This window comes from Megalopta genalis, chromosome 7 (assembly GCF_051020955.1).
Source record: "Megalopta genalis isolate 19385.01 chromosome 7, iyMegGena1_principal, whole genome shotgun sequence".
In the NCBI taxonomy this organism is placed as follows: Eukaryota; Metazoa; Arthropoda; class Insecta; order Hymenoptera; family Halictidae; genus Megalopta; species Megalopta genalis.
Window position 1 is genome coordinate 3,676,981 of NC_135019.1, and position 20,322 is coordinate 3,697,302.

The window sequence follows — 20,322 nt, forward strand, 5'->3', positions numbered from 1 at the left end:
GTTTTCCACGTTCCTCCAAGCTTCCGAATTCTCCTAATCGGCCGCCTTTCCTTCCCCTAATCTCCCATTAATCTCGTAGGATCGGCGCGGCCACGCGATTCCAGCGAGAACGAGTCGAGCGCGAACACGACTTTTCCTCTCGCTTTCTTCGTCCGATCGCTTCTCCTCTCCTCTCCTCTCTATCCTCTCTCGATACTCCTCCGTGGACCGTATCGACGGTCTCTCTCGGCTCTCCTCGACTCCGCCCACGCCTCATGGCCTAAACCCCCGGTTTCGCCGCCAATTCTCCACGCTCGCCGACGCTTCTTTCCGTTTTCTTTTTTCTCCGGTCGGTTCTCCCCTCGGTTCACCAACTCGTTTTCATTTCCTCGGAATTATACATATCGTTCTTGTTCTTTTCTTCTTCTTCTTCTTCGTCTTTTGTTTTCTTTATTTATTTATTTAATTTTCGTTCGCTTGGTTTTTCTTTCTCGCCACAGCCGCGATCCCTCGAGATCTCCGGTTCTCGTTTCGGTTTCCGTTTTTCTCCGTTTTCCGTTTCCGACACGATACCCCCCCGCACCCCCCTTGACTTCGCGTTCATCGCCCAGATCGGATCGTTCTTGGATCGCAAAACCGCGCGCGCGCGCTTTCTATTCTGACCCCTCCCCGCCACCCTCCACCGTCCGAAAGCCGTTTACCACCCCGATCTGTTGTTGGTTTGTCCGTTCGCGCGCGCGTTCACGGAAACTCGTTTTCGAAAAAAAATTCATTGCCTACCCTGAAGCACGGGAAAAGCAGAAAATAGCGTAAAACTAACTGAAGGAATCGCTCGCCCCTTATTCTGATCATGCGACCAAAGTTTCTTTTCGTTCACGTACTTACCCTCCCCTCCCCCCGGATCGCCGTCTTGCCACCCGGCAGCCGTTCGATGGACCGAACTGTCGAGTCTAGTGATGGAATCGATACCGTGGCGTTTGTTGATTGTGGGTCGATCGATTCGATGCCGAAGTGCCTTGATCGCAGGTGATTTGATAGGTATCGAAATTTTAGGTAGTGCGATACCGAGACTTTTTAACGCTTAAACGACCGCTCGCGTGATTTTTTGCGTTTTGGTGGCGAGACGAACGATTGATGAACGATTGACGAACTACTGACGAACGATTGACGAGCGACTGACGAACGACTGACGAACGACTGACGAATGATTGACGAACGACCGACGAACGATTGACGAACGATTGACGAACGACCGACGAACGACCGACGAACGATTGACGAACTACTGACGAACGACCGACGAACGATTGACGAATGACTGACGAACTACTGATAAACTACTGACGAACGATTGACAAACGACTGACGAACGATTGACAAACGCCTGACGAACGATTGACGAACGATTAACGAGCGACTGAGGAATGACTGAGGAACGACTGACGTACTACTGACGTACTACTGACGAACTACTGACGAACGATTGACAAACGACTGACGAACGATTCACGAGCGACTGAGGAACGACTGACGAATGACTGACGAACTACTGACGAACGATTGACGAACGATTGACGAACGACCGACGAACGATTGACGAACGACTGACGAACGATTGACGAACGATTGACGAACGACTGACGAATGATTGACGAATGATTGACGAACGATTGACGAACGACCGACGAACGATCTACGAATATCCTACGGACGACCTACGAACGACTGACGAACGACCGACGAACGGCTTACGAACGACTTACGAACGACGAACGAACGACCTACAAACGATTGACGAACGATTGACGAACAATTCCGAACAATTCTAAACAGTCGGAAATTGAAGATGTTTGGATAAAGAAGGACATAACCATAAATCTAGAAGCTTTCGAAGGCAATTCTGGAGTATAAATTTTATCAGAAGATGCTCAAAGCATACCGCAGAGTCGTAGAGAAAGCCTACGGGAATAATATGCGGTCATTTAAGTGTTAAAACGATACCGAACCGATGCTCTGTATCGAATCGAAGCTTGTCTCCGATACTTTCCGGAAGTATCGATACTCGTCTCTGATACAGTAATGTCTCTCTAATTGACGCTCGGATTGTCCACAGAAATGGACAATTTGGGAAGAGGAGCTACGATTATTCGAGTTAAATTACAGTTCATTTTTATAGTTACGAATTGTCAACAATTATAAAAACGAGCCGTAAGGCTCGATAATAGCATCGATATTATCGATAGTATCGATAATAGTATATAAAATAATCGTATCTGCCCGTTCCCAAATCGTCCATTTTTGTGCACAATCTGAGAGTCAATTAGGAAGACATTACTGTACTTCGCGAATTGTTTCCTGTAAGAGCATCGGTCTGGTATCGATATTTTAGAGCACCGTATCGAAGAGGCGTCGATTCTGTTCGATAACTACAGTCGCCTCGGAAATTAGGCGAAAAGCGTTAACGCTTTTTCAATCGGAATAACTTTTTTAAAATCGGTTCAAAGAACTCGAATTTTTTTGAGGTGTTAGACTGAGTAGTTTTTTTATGGAATGAGTATGCGAAAAGTGTTTTTAGATTGCAATTGATAGGAATGATAAAGAAATTAAAGAATTATGCTATTTCAACTTTTTTATCCGAGGCCATAACGAAAACGAAAAAAATGCGTTTCGTAGATCTCGGTAACTTGTATGCACGTTGAAAATTTCATCGAAATCGGTTGAGCTTGACACGCGAGGTGCGAGCAATTAAAGATCGCTGAATTCGCAGTTGTTCACGAATTTCAAGCAAAAACGGACAATTTTTACGTTTTTGAGTGACTTATATCAGTATAGCTTGACTATACGCCGACCGATTTCGATGAAATTGTCAACATGCACACAAGTTACCGAGATCTACAAAATGCATTTTATAAATTATCATTATAATACCTATCATTATAATTATCAATATAATATAATTATCATTATAGGCTCATATAAAAAAGTATCAAAAACATCATTTTAAAAATTTATTTTTTATCATTCCAACGAATTGCAATCTAAAAAACCTTTCACATACCCATCTCATAGAAAACTCTCCAATCTAACATCTCAAAAATATCCAAATCCCTTGTACCGATTTTAAAAAAGTTATCCAAATAAAAAGACATTAACGTACTTTCCGAGGCGACTGTACGCCTCCGATACGATTCGATATTGGATCGAAATTTGCCAACTGGTATCGATGGGTTATCGATGCGGTATCAGTTTCAACACTACTCGCGACTCTTTTCTTTTCTCTCTCTCTCTCTTTTTCTCTTTCTCTCTCTCTCTCTCTCTCTCTCTCTCTCTCTCTCTCTGTTTCGCTCGCTTCGGACCTCTTCAACGTCGTTCCGCGTCGCCGTTCGAACGACGAGCACGGAAAAGAAAACGACGTTCAGACGAGAGACGATCGACGGGTCGTTCGATCGCGGACCGTTGAAGAGGTTTCATTTTTTTGGTACGGATCATCGAACCGCGAGATCGAACGACGCGCGTGGAGGAAAGGAGGAGGTACACGTATCTATCTATCGATCGTTCGTTCGTTCGTTTATTCGTTCGTTCGTTCATTTTTCCGTTCGCATACTCCGCGGGTTCCGTTCGCGGTCTCGCTGTCACGTGACGACGACTCGCCGCCATCTCGCGTCACGTTGATTTTCCCTTGGTTGATTTTCCGTTGTGTCCACCACCATTTTTCGCAACCCACCCGTCGTCGAATCAGGGGCGAGCGACTCGCGTCATGCTTTTACAGAGCCAGTTGAATTTTAACGTGATATGATTTTTTCCGTTTCTGTTTAGTACGACAGTTTGTGACCGGCAGCGGAGACTATTTGCCCGGTACGTAACTCATACAACTCTTTTTTCTTTCACCCCTATTACGCCCAAGTCGAGACAAAGGCAGCCGTTCTTCTCGCTCACTTTTGCTTTTGTTGCTATGTTACTCTCTCTATCTCTCTCTGTTACATTTCTCATTCTCTGTCTTTCACTATCTATCTATATATCTATCTATCTATTTATCTGTTTGTCTCTCTCTCTCTCTGTCTTTCATTTCTTCTTTTGTCACTGGTTCGCGTTTTCGTTTGCTCGCGCCGCGCTCGAACGGTGTTCGGACGCGCGGATCGCTCTGTCCACCGAGGCCGACGAGTTAACTCGTCGCGCTGCGGTTGCACGCTGCTTTCGCGGGGGTGTCGCGGGGGTGTCGCGAGTAACCACCCCGGCCCTCGGTGCACAGACCGGCCCGAGAGAACAACCGACGAGCGACGAGCGCCCAACGAGTGCGGCCCAGAGTCGTCGAATCCGTTTGTTTTCCAGAGGCGACTATGGGGGCGCGCGCAAAGAGAAGCCGGCCGAAAGTATTGGGTTGGCAACTAAGTAATTGCCGATTTGTTCAATGAAATAAAAAATGTTTTTTTACTCGGAACGAAGTTTAATCTGTAATGTATTTTCCATTTTGTTCGACGACCTTTTGCCGTCTCTCTGACAACTTGAAAGTTCCACGCTCGTAGAAAGTCTGATCCTTTTCGGCCAAAAACTGAGTTAAGTGAGATTTTACAGCGTCATCGTCGTTAAAAGTTTTACCACGAAGGGAGTTGTCCAGGGATCGAAATAAGTGGTGATCCGATGGCGCGAGATCAGGGCTATATAGCGGGTGTAACATCAATTCCCAAGCAATATCCATCAATTTTTGCCGTGTGGACAAAGACGTGTGCGGCCTAGCATTGTCCTGCTGGAAAATGACACCTTTACGATTGACCAATTCTGCTCGCTTTTCCTTGACCGCTGCATTCAATTTGTCCAGTTGCTAACATTCGCGGATAATAAAAAATAACATAATAATAATAATAATATTAATAACACTATAATAATAGTAATAATAATAATTATGCTATAACAATAGTAATAATAATAATAATACTATAATAATAGTAATAATAATAATACTACTATAACAATAGTAATAATAACAATAATACTACAATAATAGTAATAATTATAATTGGACTATAATAATAGTAATAATAATAATAATACTATAATAATAGTAATAATAATAATAATACTATAATAATAGTAGTAATAATAATAATACTATAACAATAGTAATAATAACAATAATACTACAATAATAGTAATAATTATAATTGGACTATAATAATAGTAATAATAACAACAATAATAATAATAATACTATAACAATAGTAATAATAATAATAATAGTAATAGTAATAATAATAATAGTAATAGTAATAATAATAATAATTTTATAATATAACATTTACGGATATCATAAGTATGGGAGTGAGAGACATCTATAACTGAAATCGGCAATTACTTAGTTGCCAACCCAATACGCGACGCGATCGCTTGCCGCGCGTACGTTTTCGCCGCAGCTCGACGGCGAAAAGCCGGTTGTCGTTCGTCGCGTTGGTCGCGAGCGACGAAACCGTTGACAAAAAAAAAAGGAAAATTGAAAAACGGGTTCGTAGCCAACGGCAAGCGGATCGAAAACGCGGAAACGAGACTTTCGGCGGCCGTTGTTTGCCCTCGTCTTCGCCGATCTTTTTTTATCTTTCAATCTTTTTTTCTTTCCAGTTCTGTTCTTGTTCTTGTTCTTGTTCTTAAATGGTCCGGCTGCATTTGTCCACGACGAACAGACACACCCAAGACGTTCTCTTCCTTCCGTGCGCCGTTTTTGTTTCTTTACGCTTATTCGTCGTCCGTTATGATTTTGCGACCGTGCTCCCGATTCTTTTCGTTTCCTTTTTATGCCGCGCGTCGCCGACTCGTTCAGCTGTACGCCGGTAAAGTTCAAGAGAACCGTGTATATATACATTTTCACATGTACATATTATACATATATGCATATATATATGTGTGTATATACGTGTACGCGTAGTATGTATGGCGTGCAATGTAGCGAGAACGATCAACGAAAAACTACACGCGGGGAGATCGGTCGAGGCAGGCGGTAGCACGCCTGCTTAGCTCGAGAACACGAAATCGGTGTAAAGAAACGAATATGCGCGCGCACCACCGAGAGCCACTCTCGTTCGCTCGTGTCCGAGAGCCGAGAGCCGCTGTGATCCCAGGCATGGTCCCCAATGGCCCGTCACACAGTGTGGCCGCTGATCATGCCTGCCCGCGGCGGTCGGCCGCGATCGGCCGCGATCGGCCGCGATCGTTGTCTCGCGGAACGATCGCGCGACACGATCCAGGTCCCCGGAACACCGGGAGAAGCTTCGTCAGCGATCGTCGCTCTCCGAGACCGGCCGAGTATAGGTCTAGGTCTTTATCGTTCACGCTGTCCGCGGCTTCCTCGAGAGTTCGCACCGCGCCGGAACTTGCCCGAAATCGTGGCGGACGATGCCGATGATTCGGCGATCGGTGCCTTTCGGCTCTGTACAGCTTCTTGCTTTTCGAATTGAGTTCAATTAAATCGAATTAAATTGAATTGAATCAGATTGAATTGATTTGAGTTGAATTAAGTTAAATCGAATTAAATTGAACTGAATTGAATTGGATTGAGTTGAATTGGATTGAGTTGAATTGAATTAAGTTAAATCGAATTAAATTGAACTGAATTGGATTGAATTGAATCGAATTGAATCGAATTGAATTGAATCGAATCGAACTGAAGTGAATCGAATCGAATTGATTCGAATTGAATTAAGTTAAATCGAATTAAATTGAACTGAATTGGATTGAATTGAATCGAATTGAATTGAATCGAATTGAAGTGAATCGTATTGAATTGAATTGAATCCAATTGAATCGAATCGAATTGAATCAATCTAAATGAAATTATTATCCAAAAACTCATACATATCTTCATTTACAAATTCATTTATAAATCTTGACATACAAGAACATATTTTTCTGTTTCTACAATAACAAATACATTAAAGATTAATTTCAATAACAACTCGCGCACGAATAAGAACCGCTGTACAGAACGCCGAGGCACGAAACAAAAAACGTAGTCGACCACCGTTGTCCACGATTACCGTCAAATTCGGCGGTGCGAGCCGACGCGAGGCGTCTCGATCGAATCGTCGGATCGCTCCGCCAAAATTCAAACCGATTTAATTGGGCACTGCAAAAAAGAAAAGGAGAGCTTGGACCTGGTTCCTCTCGGAAACTATTCTTACGACGCGTTCGCCGTCCGAACGGCGGCGAATAGAAGAAGATTATCGGATTTCAGGGGACCCCGTCGAGTCTCCGGCGTTGTTCACAGGGGCGCGGGCGGGGTATTCTGTTCATTCGGCTTTGAAAAGCGTGGAACCAGCAGCCCAGCCCTCGGTCGTCAGCCCTCGTCGTCGGTCCGTTCGAGGGTGCTGCGTGCTCGCGTCACGGATCACCGGTCGCCGAGCACAATTTTTGTAATTATTCCGCGGCCGATCCGATTTTTTGGTCAACTAATCATCGAGAAGGGCCCGCGTGCTCGGGACCAGAGGACCCAGTGGTCCGTGAACGGCTCGGAATAATTCTACCGGAGAACGCAATTACTGCGACGCCGCGGTGGATCGCTGTCGGGAACCAAGAGCCCGCGGATCTTGTAGTTTATCGCCCGTTCGGCGCGACACCCTGTCGAGAATCTAATGAAATTGCTGTCGCTGATTCGAGGAGAACGTGCGGCCTGTTCCGTTGTTCCCCGTTCTCTTTGACGATGGACGCGAAATTCTTGCCCGCCGTCGGACATCGTTCGCTCTTCGTTGGAACAACAGTTTCGCAGAACTATGTCCGATTCGATTTGTTCGTATAAAATTTTTATTAACATAAATTATGCGGAAGCTGTGTCGTACATTTTTTCAGACATTTAAACGCAATGTTTTGCAACTGTCACGATCCTACGATGGTTCCGCATAATTTTTGTAAACAATTTTCTGTATAGTTTTGCACAATTAAATTCGACGGACTTTGTTGGTCGTCGAGGAAAGCGATCATCGTCAAAGGTAGACGCGAACAGCAATTCCTGACTCGACTTTCGGCGCGTGTTTTGGTCGTTGCTCGCGCTTTGTGGAATTCGCGCACGACAAAAGTACGCAGGGATCCGAGTCAGATCTGATGTCGAAGGAGTGGGGGTAAGCGACGCGTGCGCCGCGAGTCCCGCAGAGCAGAGTGGGGAGCGCAACGCGTGCGCCGAGAGTCCCGTAGAGCGGAGTGGGGCGCGTAACGCGCAGATTATACAGTAATTTCTCCTTGATTCGCGCCGAGGTTGCGCACAAAAGTGGACAATTCGGGGTGAGGAGATTATTCGGCTCGCTTTTATAGTTACCGATTGTCAATAACTATAAAAACGAGATCCAAGGCTCGCATAATATATAAAAATATAACAATACATAATAATATAAGGCTCGAATAATCGCATCTCCGCTTCCCAAATTCTCCACTTTCGGCGCAAACCGAGCGCGACTCAGGAAAAAATTACTATAATTCCGAACTACAAACACAGAGATTTTCGCGTCGCTGTACCGGACTCCCCGCGCACGCGCCACCAATGCCCGCTCCTTTGTAATCAGATCCGACTTATTTTCCTGCGAACGGTGTCGCTCCGACACGTTCGATTCGCCGACGAATCGAGAAATGGTGCGCAACGCAGCGATCCGCCCGCGGATATCCGTGAACCTAAAGGCAGCGTGAACGATAAGGGAGCCGACGATCGATCGTATAGAACGTAGGATTAAGGCAAGAAGATGGATATATGGAATAATCAGAACCGATTCCGACAGGATTGTCGAAGGGGGTCGGTTTCATAAGGTTCGACCAGCGGGTCGAGGCCGAGAAGGCGATCCAAGAATTAAACGGTACCATTCCGAAGGGCTCGACCGAGCCGATCACCGTCAAGTTCGCCAACAATCCGAGCAACAACAACAAGGCGATACCGCCGTTGACCGCCTATCTTACACCGCAGGCGACCAGACGATTCGGCGGCCCGATCCACCATCCAACCGGCCGCTTCAGGTACATTCCACTGTCGCCAATATCCAGGTACCTACTCGCCTCTACTCGCTCTACCCAGAAATCTCTCTCTCTCTCTCTCTCTCTTTTTTCTTCATCTTTTTCTTTCTTTCTTCCTCTCTCTCGCTCTCTCTTTTTCTCTTTCTCGCTCTCTTTCTACCAGTCTTTCTTCTCTGTCTTTAACTTCTCTAAGTTTCTCCGACTTCACTGTACTTCTTCTGAATCATTTCGTTCCGTTTCTTCCTTTCTTCCGGTCACACGTATACACCTTGTTTCTCTTTCTCCTGTTTTCTCTGATCGATTTGTCTCTCTGTCGATTGCTTTTTCTCGGTTCCGACCGGTCGGAACACACCGTCGGAACAGCGTTACCGAGGCTGATCGATCGATCGATCGTTCGATCCTTTCGTTTGCATATTCCTTTTTTTTTTGTTTCTTGTTTAACGTTCACCTCGACCGGATTCGAGACGACCGGTGTCCGACTAAAGATGTCCGACCAGATCGATCAATCGAGATTCTTTCCGTTCAACCCTTCTTGTTCCCGCGGACTCGCCGTTTCGAGTGCCGAGGAACAATGCAGGCTCTCTCGATTATCGGCTGGCTTCTTTTCCCTTTAATTTTGTTGCCTCTGACATTGTGATCCGCGCAACAGCCTATACACTTTCAACAGGTTTTCGAGTATAAAGAAATTTGACGATGTTGACATTATTTTCGAACGTGACACGATGTTTGGTACCACCGATGATGATCCCTCCGTAAAGATTACTGTCGTTGGAACGCAGCACGAGCAAAGTCAGTTGACGCGTTGACCGCCGGAAAAATTGTCTATGAAAGTCACGTGAAGTCGGAACAATGTTGGAACAATGTAGGAACGATTTATTATAGAAATTACTCGCGCAGTCCGGTAAATTCTCCCAAATTTTTCGCCGATTTTTAAACCAAATGTGGACAATTTGGAGAGAGGAGATACGATCATCCGCGACTCAATTTTATTGTCAACAAATTAGGGAAAATTTGCTCTTGAATCTTGTAAATCTCGTAGAAACCAATTGTAATTTACTTAATAAATTTCACTGAAAATCGGGAGACGAAAAATGCTTCGTTACACCAGAAATAATAACAGAGAGATTTTATACAGCAATCGCACAAGTACAAACAAAGAGAAGAAAGTGAAGAAAGAACAGAGGAAAGCAAAAAAAACAGATATGACATAAAAATACAAGGAGATATAATATTATATATAATAATAATACCCGGGTAAGAGTATGAGATTCCTGAGGTCATTCGAAGCAACTTTTTCCTTAGCGAAAATGCGATCCGTGGCTCCGTTTACGAGTTATTAACGAAAAACACTGACCAAACGAGAGCTCGCGCGCGGCCGACGCCCCGCCCTCGTGACCACTACCGCTGCGTCAGACGGCCAACGCGACGCTGCACTGGCCGCGAGGGCGGAGCGCCGGGCGCGCGCACTCGCTCTCCGATTGGTCCACGTTTTTCCTCGATAACTCGTAAACGAAGCCGCGGATCGCAATTCCGCTAAGGAAAAAGTTGCTCCAAATGATCCGAGGAATTGCCGGGTGTTAACATAATTATATTGAACACCCTGTATACGACCTACGTGGCAGTCAAAGCGTCAATAGTCTTTCGACAGCTGAAGCTCGTTAACCCGATTAACGAATCGAGCACCGTCCGGAAATTGATAGAGCGAGCGCGAGCGCGAATAGAGTCGAGTCGAGTCGAAAATATTTCGCTTCGATAATCGACGAGAGAATTCGATCGGGTCCGGGGCGTTTCAGCGAATCGAGTCGAAGCGGAACCGATACAATCGATCGAGAGAGAAAGGCGCGTCGAAATAGAAATTGCGGCGGAAAACGATGCGGGCCGGACAGGTGCAACAGTCGGGAGAGAAGCCCCTCAATGGAAACACGAGGAGGATCGATGCCTCGATAATATCGAGTGTGTTTCGTCGGCAGAGGAGTGGGGGGTGGGGGGCGTGCACGCGCGTGCAAAGGCGCCGGGCAACCGGCGATCGGCGATCGGCGATACCGCGGGAATCGCGAACAATTCCGGCTCGTCTCGCGACGCGACGCGACCAGACGGTTCGGTCGCGTTTTATTTTTACCCGCGACCATGTTTCGCCAGTCGATATCTCGAACGTCTGACCTTTCTTCGTTGTCGTGGTCGACCAGTCCAAGGCCGTTCTCTCGATTCGCTGTTCCCGTTCGCGTTCGATTCGCTGTGCAGCCCGCCTCGCCGAATCAACAGTGCGCGCGCCCGCGATCAACAATTAGCTGCAACGCGAGCAACAAAAATTAACATTTGTCATTTTCACTGGTCTTATCGTCGACGATCGATGGCAGCAATCATGCTATTTCTTGTTTCGAGATTCTCGGTGGATTTAGTCGAGTTCGTAAATGTTTCATTAGCACGTTACGTGCGGGAAAGATGTTAATATATTTTTTTTTAAAGAAGTTTTATAGTTTTTCTTGTTAATCTAGATTTACGGAACCCGTCGAAATGACGGGACATTAATTCTTTTAATTTACGATTATTCGTGTCGCAAAGATACGTATCGTGAAGATTTATGAGTTATTTATTCTATTTGTATGTTACTTAGAGTATAATATGTTACAATAACGCTTGTTAAAAATTAGGAATAAATCTCTTATTGTTACTTCCATAAACTAGTATAAAACTGCTGTTTTTTTGTGCTCCGTAAATCTAGCGTTAAAAAGATTAAAAAATATTTGCAAAGTGACAGTACGATTTTGATAACAAGTATGCAACGAGGATTTTTAGGATTTCACGGGGAAAGATTCTTTAAAATATCTAACGAAATTTTTAAAAAATTCAATTTTTTGAGAACGTATTTAATAACTGTGCATAGTGTGTTAATACATGGAACACTCGAAACTCGAAACTCGAAACTTTGTGCCATTTTTGTGATTCGAAGCTCCCGAAAACCAGTTAATTAATAATTTGTACGAACAAATCACGAGAATATTGCAACGATATGAATTTATGTTTATTTAACCAATAATAATCGAATTGAGATTGCCTTTAGACTTCAGACACATTTTAATTGGTATTTTTCAATTTCACCGATCGATTACAATCGTTTTGCATCGAGATAAAAGATCAAAATTATAACTCCTTCCAATTTCCATCTAATTACATTCAATAAATAATTTGATTCTCCGAAGAGAATCTGTCAAAAGACAAATTTCGTGTTCCTAACAAAAAAAAGATACTTTTTAGAAGAAGAAAAAAAAGGAAAAGGACGAGCATTTTAGATATCGAGAGTTTCGAGACCTCGCAAAGATTCGGATTGGAGTTTCGCGAACCTAAAAATCCGGTTGCGACCTATTTCTAATTAATAATATTGTTCTGTCTAATGTTTGTATTCTTGTCGCGCGCCGCATCAGACGCTCGAGCGCCTTCGTTGACTCTTAGCATCGACAACGTAGCAATAAATTACATAGGCGTGGGATTAGCGCAGAGACAATTCGCGGCAACCCGAAATTTGGCATTATTAATTATTAAATTTGGCAAATCACTGTATCCTGTGCAAGTCTGTACTGTGTCGATTATGTTTCCTGTGCCGCATGACACGTTTAATCGACTCCATTCGATCCTTAGGATCGACGTAGCGATAAATTACATAGGCGTAGGACTAGCGCAGGGACAATTCGCGGCAACCCGAAATTTGGCTTCATTAATTATTAAATTTGGCGAATCACTGCATCCTCTACAAGCCTGTACCGTGTCGATTATGTTTCTCGTGCCGCATCGCACGTTCGACTGACTCCATTCGATCCTTAGGATCGACGTATATTTTAACTGAATCATATTTTAACTAAATTATATTTTAACTGAATTATATTTTAATTAAATTATATTTTAACTGAATTATATTTTAACTATATTATATTTTATCTAAATTATATTTTAACTAAATTATATTCTATCTAAATTATATTTTAACTAAATTATATTTTATCTAAATTATATTTTATCTAAATTTTATTTTATCTATATTATATTTTATCTAAATTTTATTTTATCTATATTATATTTTATCTAAATTATATTTTAACTGAATTATATTTTAACTATATTATATTTTAACTGAATTATATTTCAACTATATCATATTCTAACTACATTATATTTTAACTATATCATATTTTAACTAAATCACATTTTAATAAATTACATTTTAACTGAATTACATTTTATCTAAATTATATTTTAATAACTATACCTTAAAAATATATAATTATGCAATAAATTACATAGGCGCGGGACTAGCGCAGGGACAATTCACAGCACCCCGAAATTTGGCATTATTAATTATTAAATTTAGCAAATCGCTATACCCTCTATAAGCCTGTACCGTGTCGATTATGTTTCCCGTGTCGCATCGCGCGTTCTCTCGACTTCGGAGCTCTCTCCTCTCCTCTCCAATCGCCTTCTCTCCCCTTCTACTCATCTTCTCTCTCTCGTAGCCAGCATCGAGTGGTACACGTTGCTCCCTAAGCTAGCTACTAATTACGTTAGACCTGCAAATCTGTGCTTAGACGAGTGCGAGTGGTAGACGATGCGAAAGACTGACCCTTGACACCACCACCACAAGTAACTACCACCACTACTACTACTACTTCACGGACGCTTTGAAGCGAGCCACGCCCGCGCAAATTCGTTCTCCCGATTCTTTAACTGGAGCAGCCCGTTTCTCCGCATCGTCTCCAGCTAAATTGCGCGGAACTCATTCGAACGATCGTTCCTTTTTTATTTCCCCCCCTCCCCGTGACAACGAATTACGCCAGGAAAAGGAGAAAATTAACGAAGGTACTGGAGGCGCGCCTGTGCGCAAGGTCGAGAGAGAGAGATTCAGTCCGGAGAACGGCTTTAGCGCCCGACCTTGGTTTTGTTCGAGTATCGCTAATGAGATCTCGAGCTGCTAAACCGTGCGAGTTAATCCGGAACGAATTTTCAGATTCGCCGTTTCAGATTTCCAGATTATTGTTTATTAATCGAACGGGCTAATTAACCGTTTAGATTGCGGAGCAGGAAACGTACCATAAATTCGTGTGAAGTGAAGATTTTAGAATCGCGGAAGATATTGATATTGAAGCTGTAAAAGTTTGCACATTTCTAATTCATTTCTAATTCCATCGTTGAAATTATATTTTAACCGAATTATAGTTTAACTGAATTATATTTTAACTATATTATATTTTAACTGAATTATATTTTAACTGAATTATATTTTATCTAAATTATATTTTAACTGAATTATAGTTTAACTGAATTATAGTTTAACTATATTATATTTTAACTATATTATATTTTAACTATATTATATTTTAACTATATTATGTTTTAACTATATTATGTTTTAACTGAATTATATTTTAACTATACGATATTTTAACTGAATCATATTTTAACTATATTAAATTTTAACTATATTATATTTTAACTAAATTATATTTTATCTAAATTATATTTTAACTAAATTATATTTTAACTAAATTATATTTTATCTAAATTATATTTTAACTAAATTATATTTTATTTAAATTATATTTTATCTAAATTATATTTTATCTAAATTATATTTTATCTAAATTATATTTTAACTATATTATATTTTAACTACATTATATTTTAACTAAATTGCATTTTAACTAAATTACATGTTATCTAAATTACATATTAATAATTATACCTTAAAAATATATTTTAAAGGGTGCAGGGGGTTTCCTCCCTTGGGAGACCACGGTGTCCAAGGGAGGATCGCGAAGTTACAAAATGAAACCGAGTCAGATTTCGAGTCGAATGCTTTAGAATAGCTGCACACGGAAAATCGTCAGACCGAGACTTAGAAAAATGCGCGCCTTTACCGACGTCCGCGCTGCAAGTAGAACAGGTCGGCCATAGTCGGACAGACATAGTCGCGCTTCGCAACGAAGCTACAACAATACGCGGAATCGACGATACCTTCTGCAATGTTTTTACGATATCGTGCACGTTCGACAGTACTTAGCGATCCGTTAATATTTAAATAAATCGAATCGAAGATAAAAGAAGATAGTTCGGAACCGAAACCGATATCGTTCGATTGATTGCTCGTGCTAATTAAAAAGAGATTTACCCGCGCATAACATCTTCATTTCTGATCCATTGGCCAGCCAGAATTTTACGTCTTAATTTTCCCCGGCTTCGAATTGATTTCACATATCATTTTCAACGAAAGTGGAAAGGAAGAAATTTTTGGTAATCTAAGGATGATTAAATTATTCTTATAGCATAAATTTTATGCTAGCAATTGGTTTCTTAGGTTTTTTCATTGTATGGGACCATCATGTATTTACGAGTTATGTCAAGGTATTTTTATCTTTTTATTTTGCTTTTTTTTCAATCTTGACGTAACCTTGATGGTTATGGTCAAAATAATCTTCTTAGGTTTTTTCATTGTATTGGACCACCATGCATTTACAAGTTATGTCAAGGTATTTTTATCTTTTTATTTTGCTTTTTTTTCAATCTTGACATAACCTTGATGGTTATGGTCAAAATAACCTCTTAGGTTTTCATTGTATGGGCGCACCATGTATTTACAAGTTATGTCAAGGTATTTTTATTTTCTTATTTCGCTTTATTTTTCAATATTGACGTAACATTGACGGTTATGGTCAAAATAACCTTCTTAGGTTTTATTGTATGCGCCCACCATGTATTTACAAGTTATGTCAAGGTATTTTTATTTTGCTTTATTTTTCAATATTGACATAACCTTGACGGTTATATAGTCAAAATAACCTTCTTAGGTTTTATTGTATGGGCTTATCATGTATTTACAAGTTATTTCAAGGTATCTTTAAATTTTTATTTTGCTTTATTTTTCAATATTGAAATAATCTTGACGGTTATATAGTCAAAATAACCTTCTTAGGTTTTATTGTATGGCCTTATCATGTATTTACAAGTTATGTCAAGGTATCTTTATATTTTTATTTTACTTTCTTTTCAATCTTAACATAACCTTGACGGTTATAGTCAAAATAACCTCTTAGGTTTTCATTGTATGGGCCCACCATGTATTTACAAGTTATGTCAAGGTATTTTTAATTTTTTATTTTGCTTTCTTTTCAATCTTGACATAACCTTGACGGTTATGGTCAAAATAACATTCTTAGGTTTTATTGTATGGGCTTATCATGTATTTACAAGTTATGTCAAGGTATCTTTATATTTTTATTTTGCTTTCTTTTCAATCTTAACATAACCTTGACGGTTATAGTCAAAATAACCTCTTAGGTTTTCATTGTATGGGCCCACCATGTATTTAGAAGTTATGTCAAGGTATTTTTAATTTTTAATTTTACTTTCTTTTCAATCTTGACATAACCTTGACGGTTATGGTCAAAATAACCTTCTTAGGTTTTCATTGTACGGGCCCACCATGTCTTTACAAGTTATGTCAAGGTATCTTTATTTTTTTATTTTGCTTTCTTTTCAATCTCGACATAACCTTGATGTAATTTGTAATTACATGGTGGGCCCATACAATGAAAACCTAAGAAAGTTATTTCGACATAACCTCGATTTAACCCGGGCCCCTAGGAATTCCGGGATTTCTGTCGATTCAGAAAATGTTCCGAGCAGAAGAAGATCGGGAATCGATCGTGTCGAAGAAGCGGAACGATGTTGTTTCGACGGAGAGAGTAGGACCATTCGCGCTCCGCTTTCGCTTCTCGCCTCTTTGAATCGCCCCTCTCTCTCTCTCTCTTTCTCTCTTAATCGCCTCTTTTCATCGCTCCATTCTCAGCCACTCGTATCATCCCACGTTCAACAACCGCTTCCTGTTCCGAGTGAAACGCCGTCGACGACGGTGGCTACCGACTCGATTCCTCCGTCACAATCGCCGGTTTCGTTAGTCTCGTCTCTTCTTCCAATCGTTTCTCTGTCTCTGATTTTGTATGCGTTTCTATTCTATTTTTTCCCTAAATTATTAATATAATATTGTACATAATATAATATATATAATATATTATATTTTATATTATTAATATTATATTATTATTATATATAATATAATATAATAATATTATATTATAATATAATATTATAATATATTATATATAATATTATATTATAATATATTATATATAATAATATATATATAATATATATATTATATATAATAAAATTATTAATATTATATAATATTATATAAACTATTCTACTTTTCTCCTTCTCTCTGTTTCTCTCTCTCTCTCTCTCTCTCTTTCACTCACTCACTCTCTCTCTCTCTTTCTCTCTCTCTCTGTCTGTCTGTCTGTCTGTCTCTTTGTGCTCTGTTTCTGACTTCTTTAAGATAAGAAAAGAAAACGGAGAGGCACCATAGATGGTAGACGGGAAAATAAACGATAGCGAAAAAGAAAAAAAATAGTGTTATGCTCGCGGAAGCACGAGGCAGCGCGACCGACACTCTTATCACATCCCGACACCTTCATTCGCTCGTTCCCCGGAGTATCTCTCTTCTTACGTTGTTCTTTTTGTGTTTTGTTTTAGCACTGGCAAGGCCATGCTTGCCATTAACAAAGGCTTACAGAGGTCAGTATTTTTTTCGTTACTACCGCCTTACACTCCCCGTTTTCGTAACCGGCCGTTTATTTCTATCCGCCGACACCCCTACAGAGCCTCCCCCTTCCCCCCTTCCCCAGGCCCGGTATATCCTTCGTTCTGTTCCACCGTTCCCGATTCTGTATCGTTCGTTTCTCCGTTCTTGTTCTCTCGGTGTGGCTTCGTTCTTTATGCCTTGGCCGCTTTGAAAATTTCATACGGAAGACCGTTTCCACCGGAACCACTCTCAGGAACGTCTGACAAGATTTTCTTCTCTCGTTTCTCTCTCGAGTTTTAATTCTCGAGTGATAGATAATGGAATTGTTTTCGTGTTTCTTCTGTATGAAATTTTTGAGATCCCTCCCTCCTCTCTTTCTCTCTCTCTCTCTCTCTCTCTCTCTCTCTCTCTCTCTCCTGACGCTCTTTCTGACTCTCTTTCTGTCTCTATCGCTTTTGTCCTTCGCCTCGCGCTCTTCTGGTCTATTCTTCTCTCCCTCGTTCGGTTTTCCTTACACTTGAAATTGCTCCACGCTTTTTTCCTTCACCTACTTCCTATCTTTTTATAATATAGATTTTTCTTTCTATTTTGTCCATTCTGTGTTATATTTCTCACGCTCTTTTCCTCCGTCTACTTTGATCTCTTCCTATCTTTTTTGTAGGGTCTTTTTCTAGATTTTGTTCTCTTTCTATATTTTTATTATTATTTTGTAGGGTTTCTTCTGTTTCTATATTCTTGCTATTATTTTCTAGATTTTTCTTTCTATCTTGATCTACCCTGCCTCATATTCCTCACGATCTTTACATCCACCTACTTCCTCTCTTTCTATATTATTGCTATTATTTTCTACGCGTTTTCCTCTCCTTCTATATTTTTATTATTATTTTCTAAATTTTTCTTTCTATCTTGATCTACACTGACTCATATTTTTCATGCTCTTCTCCTCCACCTTCTTGCAATCTTTCTATATTTTTACTATTATTTTCTAGATTTTTCCCTCTATTTTGTCAACTCTGTCCCATATTTTTCACACTCTTCCCCATCGATTTCCTCTCTTTCTATATTTTTACCATTATTTCCTAGATTTCTCAATCTATTTTGTCTGTCCCACATTTCTCACGGTTTTCTCCCCCATCTACTTCCTCTCTTTCTATATTTTTACCATTATTTCCTAGATTTCTCAATCTATTTTGTCTGTCCCACATTTCTCACGTTTTTCTCCCCCATCTACTTCCTCTCTTTCTATATTTTTACTATCATTTTCTAGATTTTTCTTTCTATCTTGATCATTGATTTCCAATTCTTGATTTTTCTCTCAATTCTTGATTCTTGATTTTCTTCTATCCACTCTGCCTCATTATTCTCACTCTCTTCTCCCCCACCTGCTTCCTCCCTTTCTACATTTTTACTATCATTTTCTAGATTTTTCTTTCTATCTTGATCTACACTGACTCATATTTCTCATGCTCTTCTCCTCCACTGTCTTGCAATCTTTCTATATTTTTACTATTATTTTCTAGATTTTTCTCTCTCTATTTTGTCAACCCTGTCTCATATTTCTCACACTCTTCTCCACTTACTTCCTCTCTTTCTATATTTTTAATCTTATTTTCTAGATTTTTCTCCCTATTTCGTCTATTTTGTCTGTTACCTTTCTCACGCTCTTCTCCTCCACCTGCTTCCTCTTTTTCTACATTTTTACTATTATTTTCTAGATTTCTCTCTCCATTTTCTCTACTCTGTCTCATATTTTTCCCCTTCTTCTCCTCCACCTGCTTCCTTCCTTTCCACATTTTTGCTATTATTTTCTACATTTTTCTCTCTATCTTGATCTACCCTGTCCCATATTTCTCATACTCTTCTCCTCCACCTACTTGCTATTTCTCCATATTTTTACTATTATTTTCTAGATTTTTCCCTCTATTTTGATAACTCTGTCCCATATTTCTCATACTCTTCTCCTCCACCTACTTGCTATTTCTCCATATTTTTACTATTATTTTCTAGTTTTTTTTCTCTCTATTTTGCCAACTCTGTTCCATATTTTTCACACTCTTCTCCACTTCCTCTCTTTCTATATTTTGACTATTATTTTCTAGATTTCTTTCTCCATTTTCTCTACTCTGTCTCATATTTTTCCCCTTCTTCTCCTCCACCTGCTTCCTTTCTTTCCACATTTTTGCTATTATTTTCTAGATTTGTCTCTCTATCTTGATCTACCCTGTCCCATATTTCTTATACTCTTCTCCTCCACCTACTTGCTATTTCTCCATATTTTTACTATTATTTTCTAGATTTTTCTCTCCATTTTCCCTACTCTGTCTCATATTTTTCCCCTTCTTCTCCTCCACCTGCTCCTTTCTTTCCACATTTTTGCTATTATTTTCTACATTTCCCTCTGTATCTTGTTTACTCTGCCTCTTCATATTTCTCACTATTCTACCACCTTCGTTCTACCACATCGCTCTCTTCCTCTCTCTCTCTCTCTCTCTCTCTGAAACTGCTCCACTGTTCCATCTGCTTTCTATCCCTCGTCGACCTACTTTTCTTCCTCCGTCTGTCATCTCACAATGTTTTACATTCCTCCGCTCCCTCCTGCTGCTGCATTTTCCATTTCATTGTTCAGCCTTTTCCCTCTCGGTCATCCTCCAGCTCGAACCACGGACTACTCTACACTTCTCTCTCTCTCTCTCTCTCTCTCTCTCTCTGTCTCTTTGCCTGCGTCCCGTTTCTCGCTT

General features: G+C 40.6%; 1 protein-coding gene across 15 annotated transcripts in view; it reads left to right on the forward strand.

The window, feature by feature from the left end:
- Positions 1 to 20,322, forward strand: part of LOC117229184 (ELAV-like protein 1) — a 134,613-nt gene that overhangs the window by 105,362 nt on the left and 8,929 nt on the right. For 6 of the 15 annotated variants that reach the window (XM_076523613.1, XM_076523612.1, XM_076523611.1 and 3 more), the window contains exons 5-7: positions 3,796 to 3,834; positions 8,712 to 8,985; positions 17,536 to 17,577. In XM_076523613.1, the coding sequence (XP_076379728.1) occupies positions 3,796 to 3,834; positions 8,712 to 8,985; positions 17,536 to 17,577 (355 nt within the window). The remainder of the gene's footprint in view (positions 1 to 3,795; positions 3,835 to 8,711; positions 8,986 to 17,535; positions 17,578 to 20,322) is intronic. The other 9 variants (XM_076523615.1, XM_033485460.2, XM_076523616.1 and 6 more) reach the window with 9 other exon arrangements.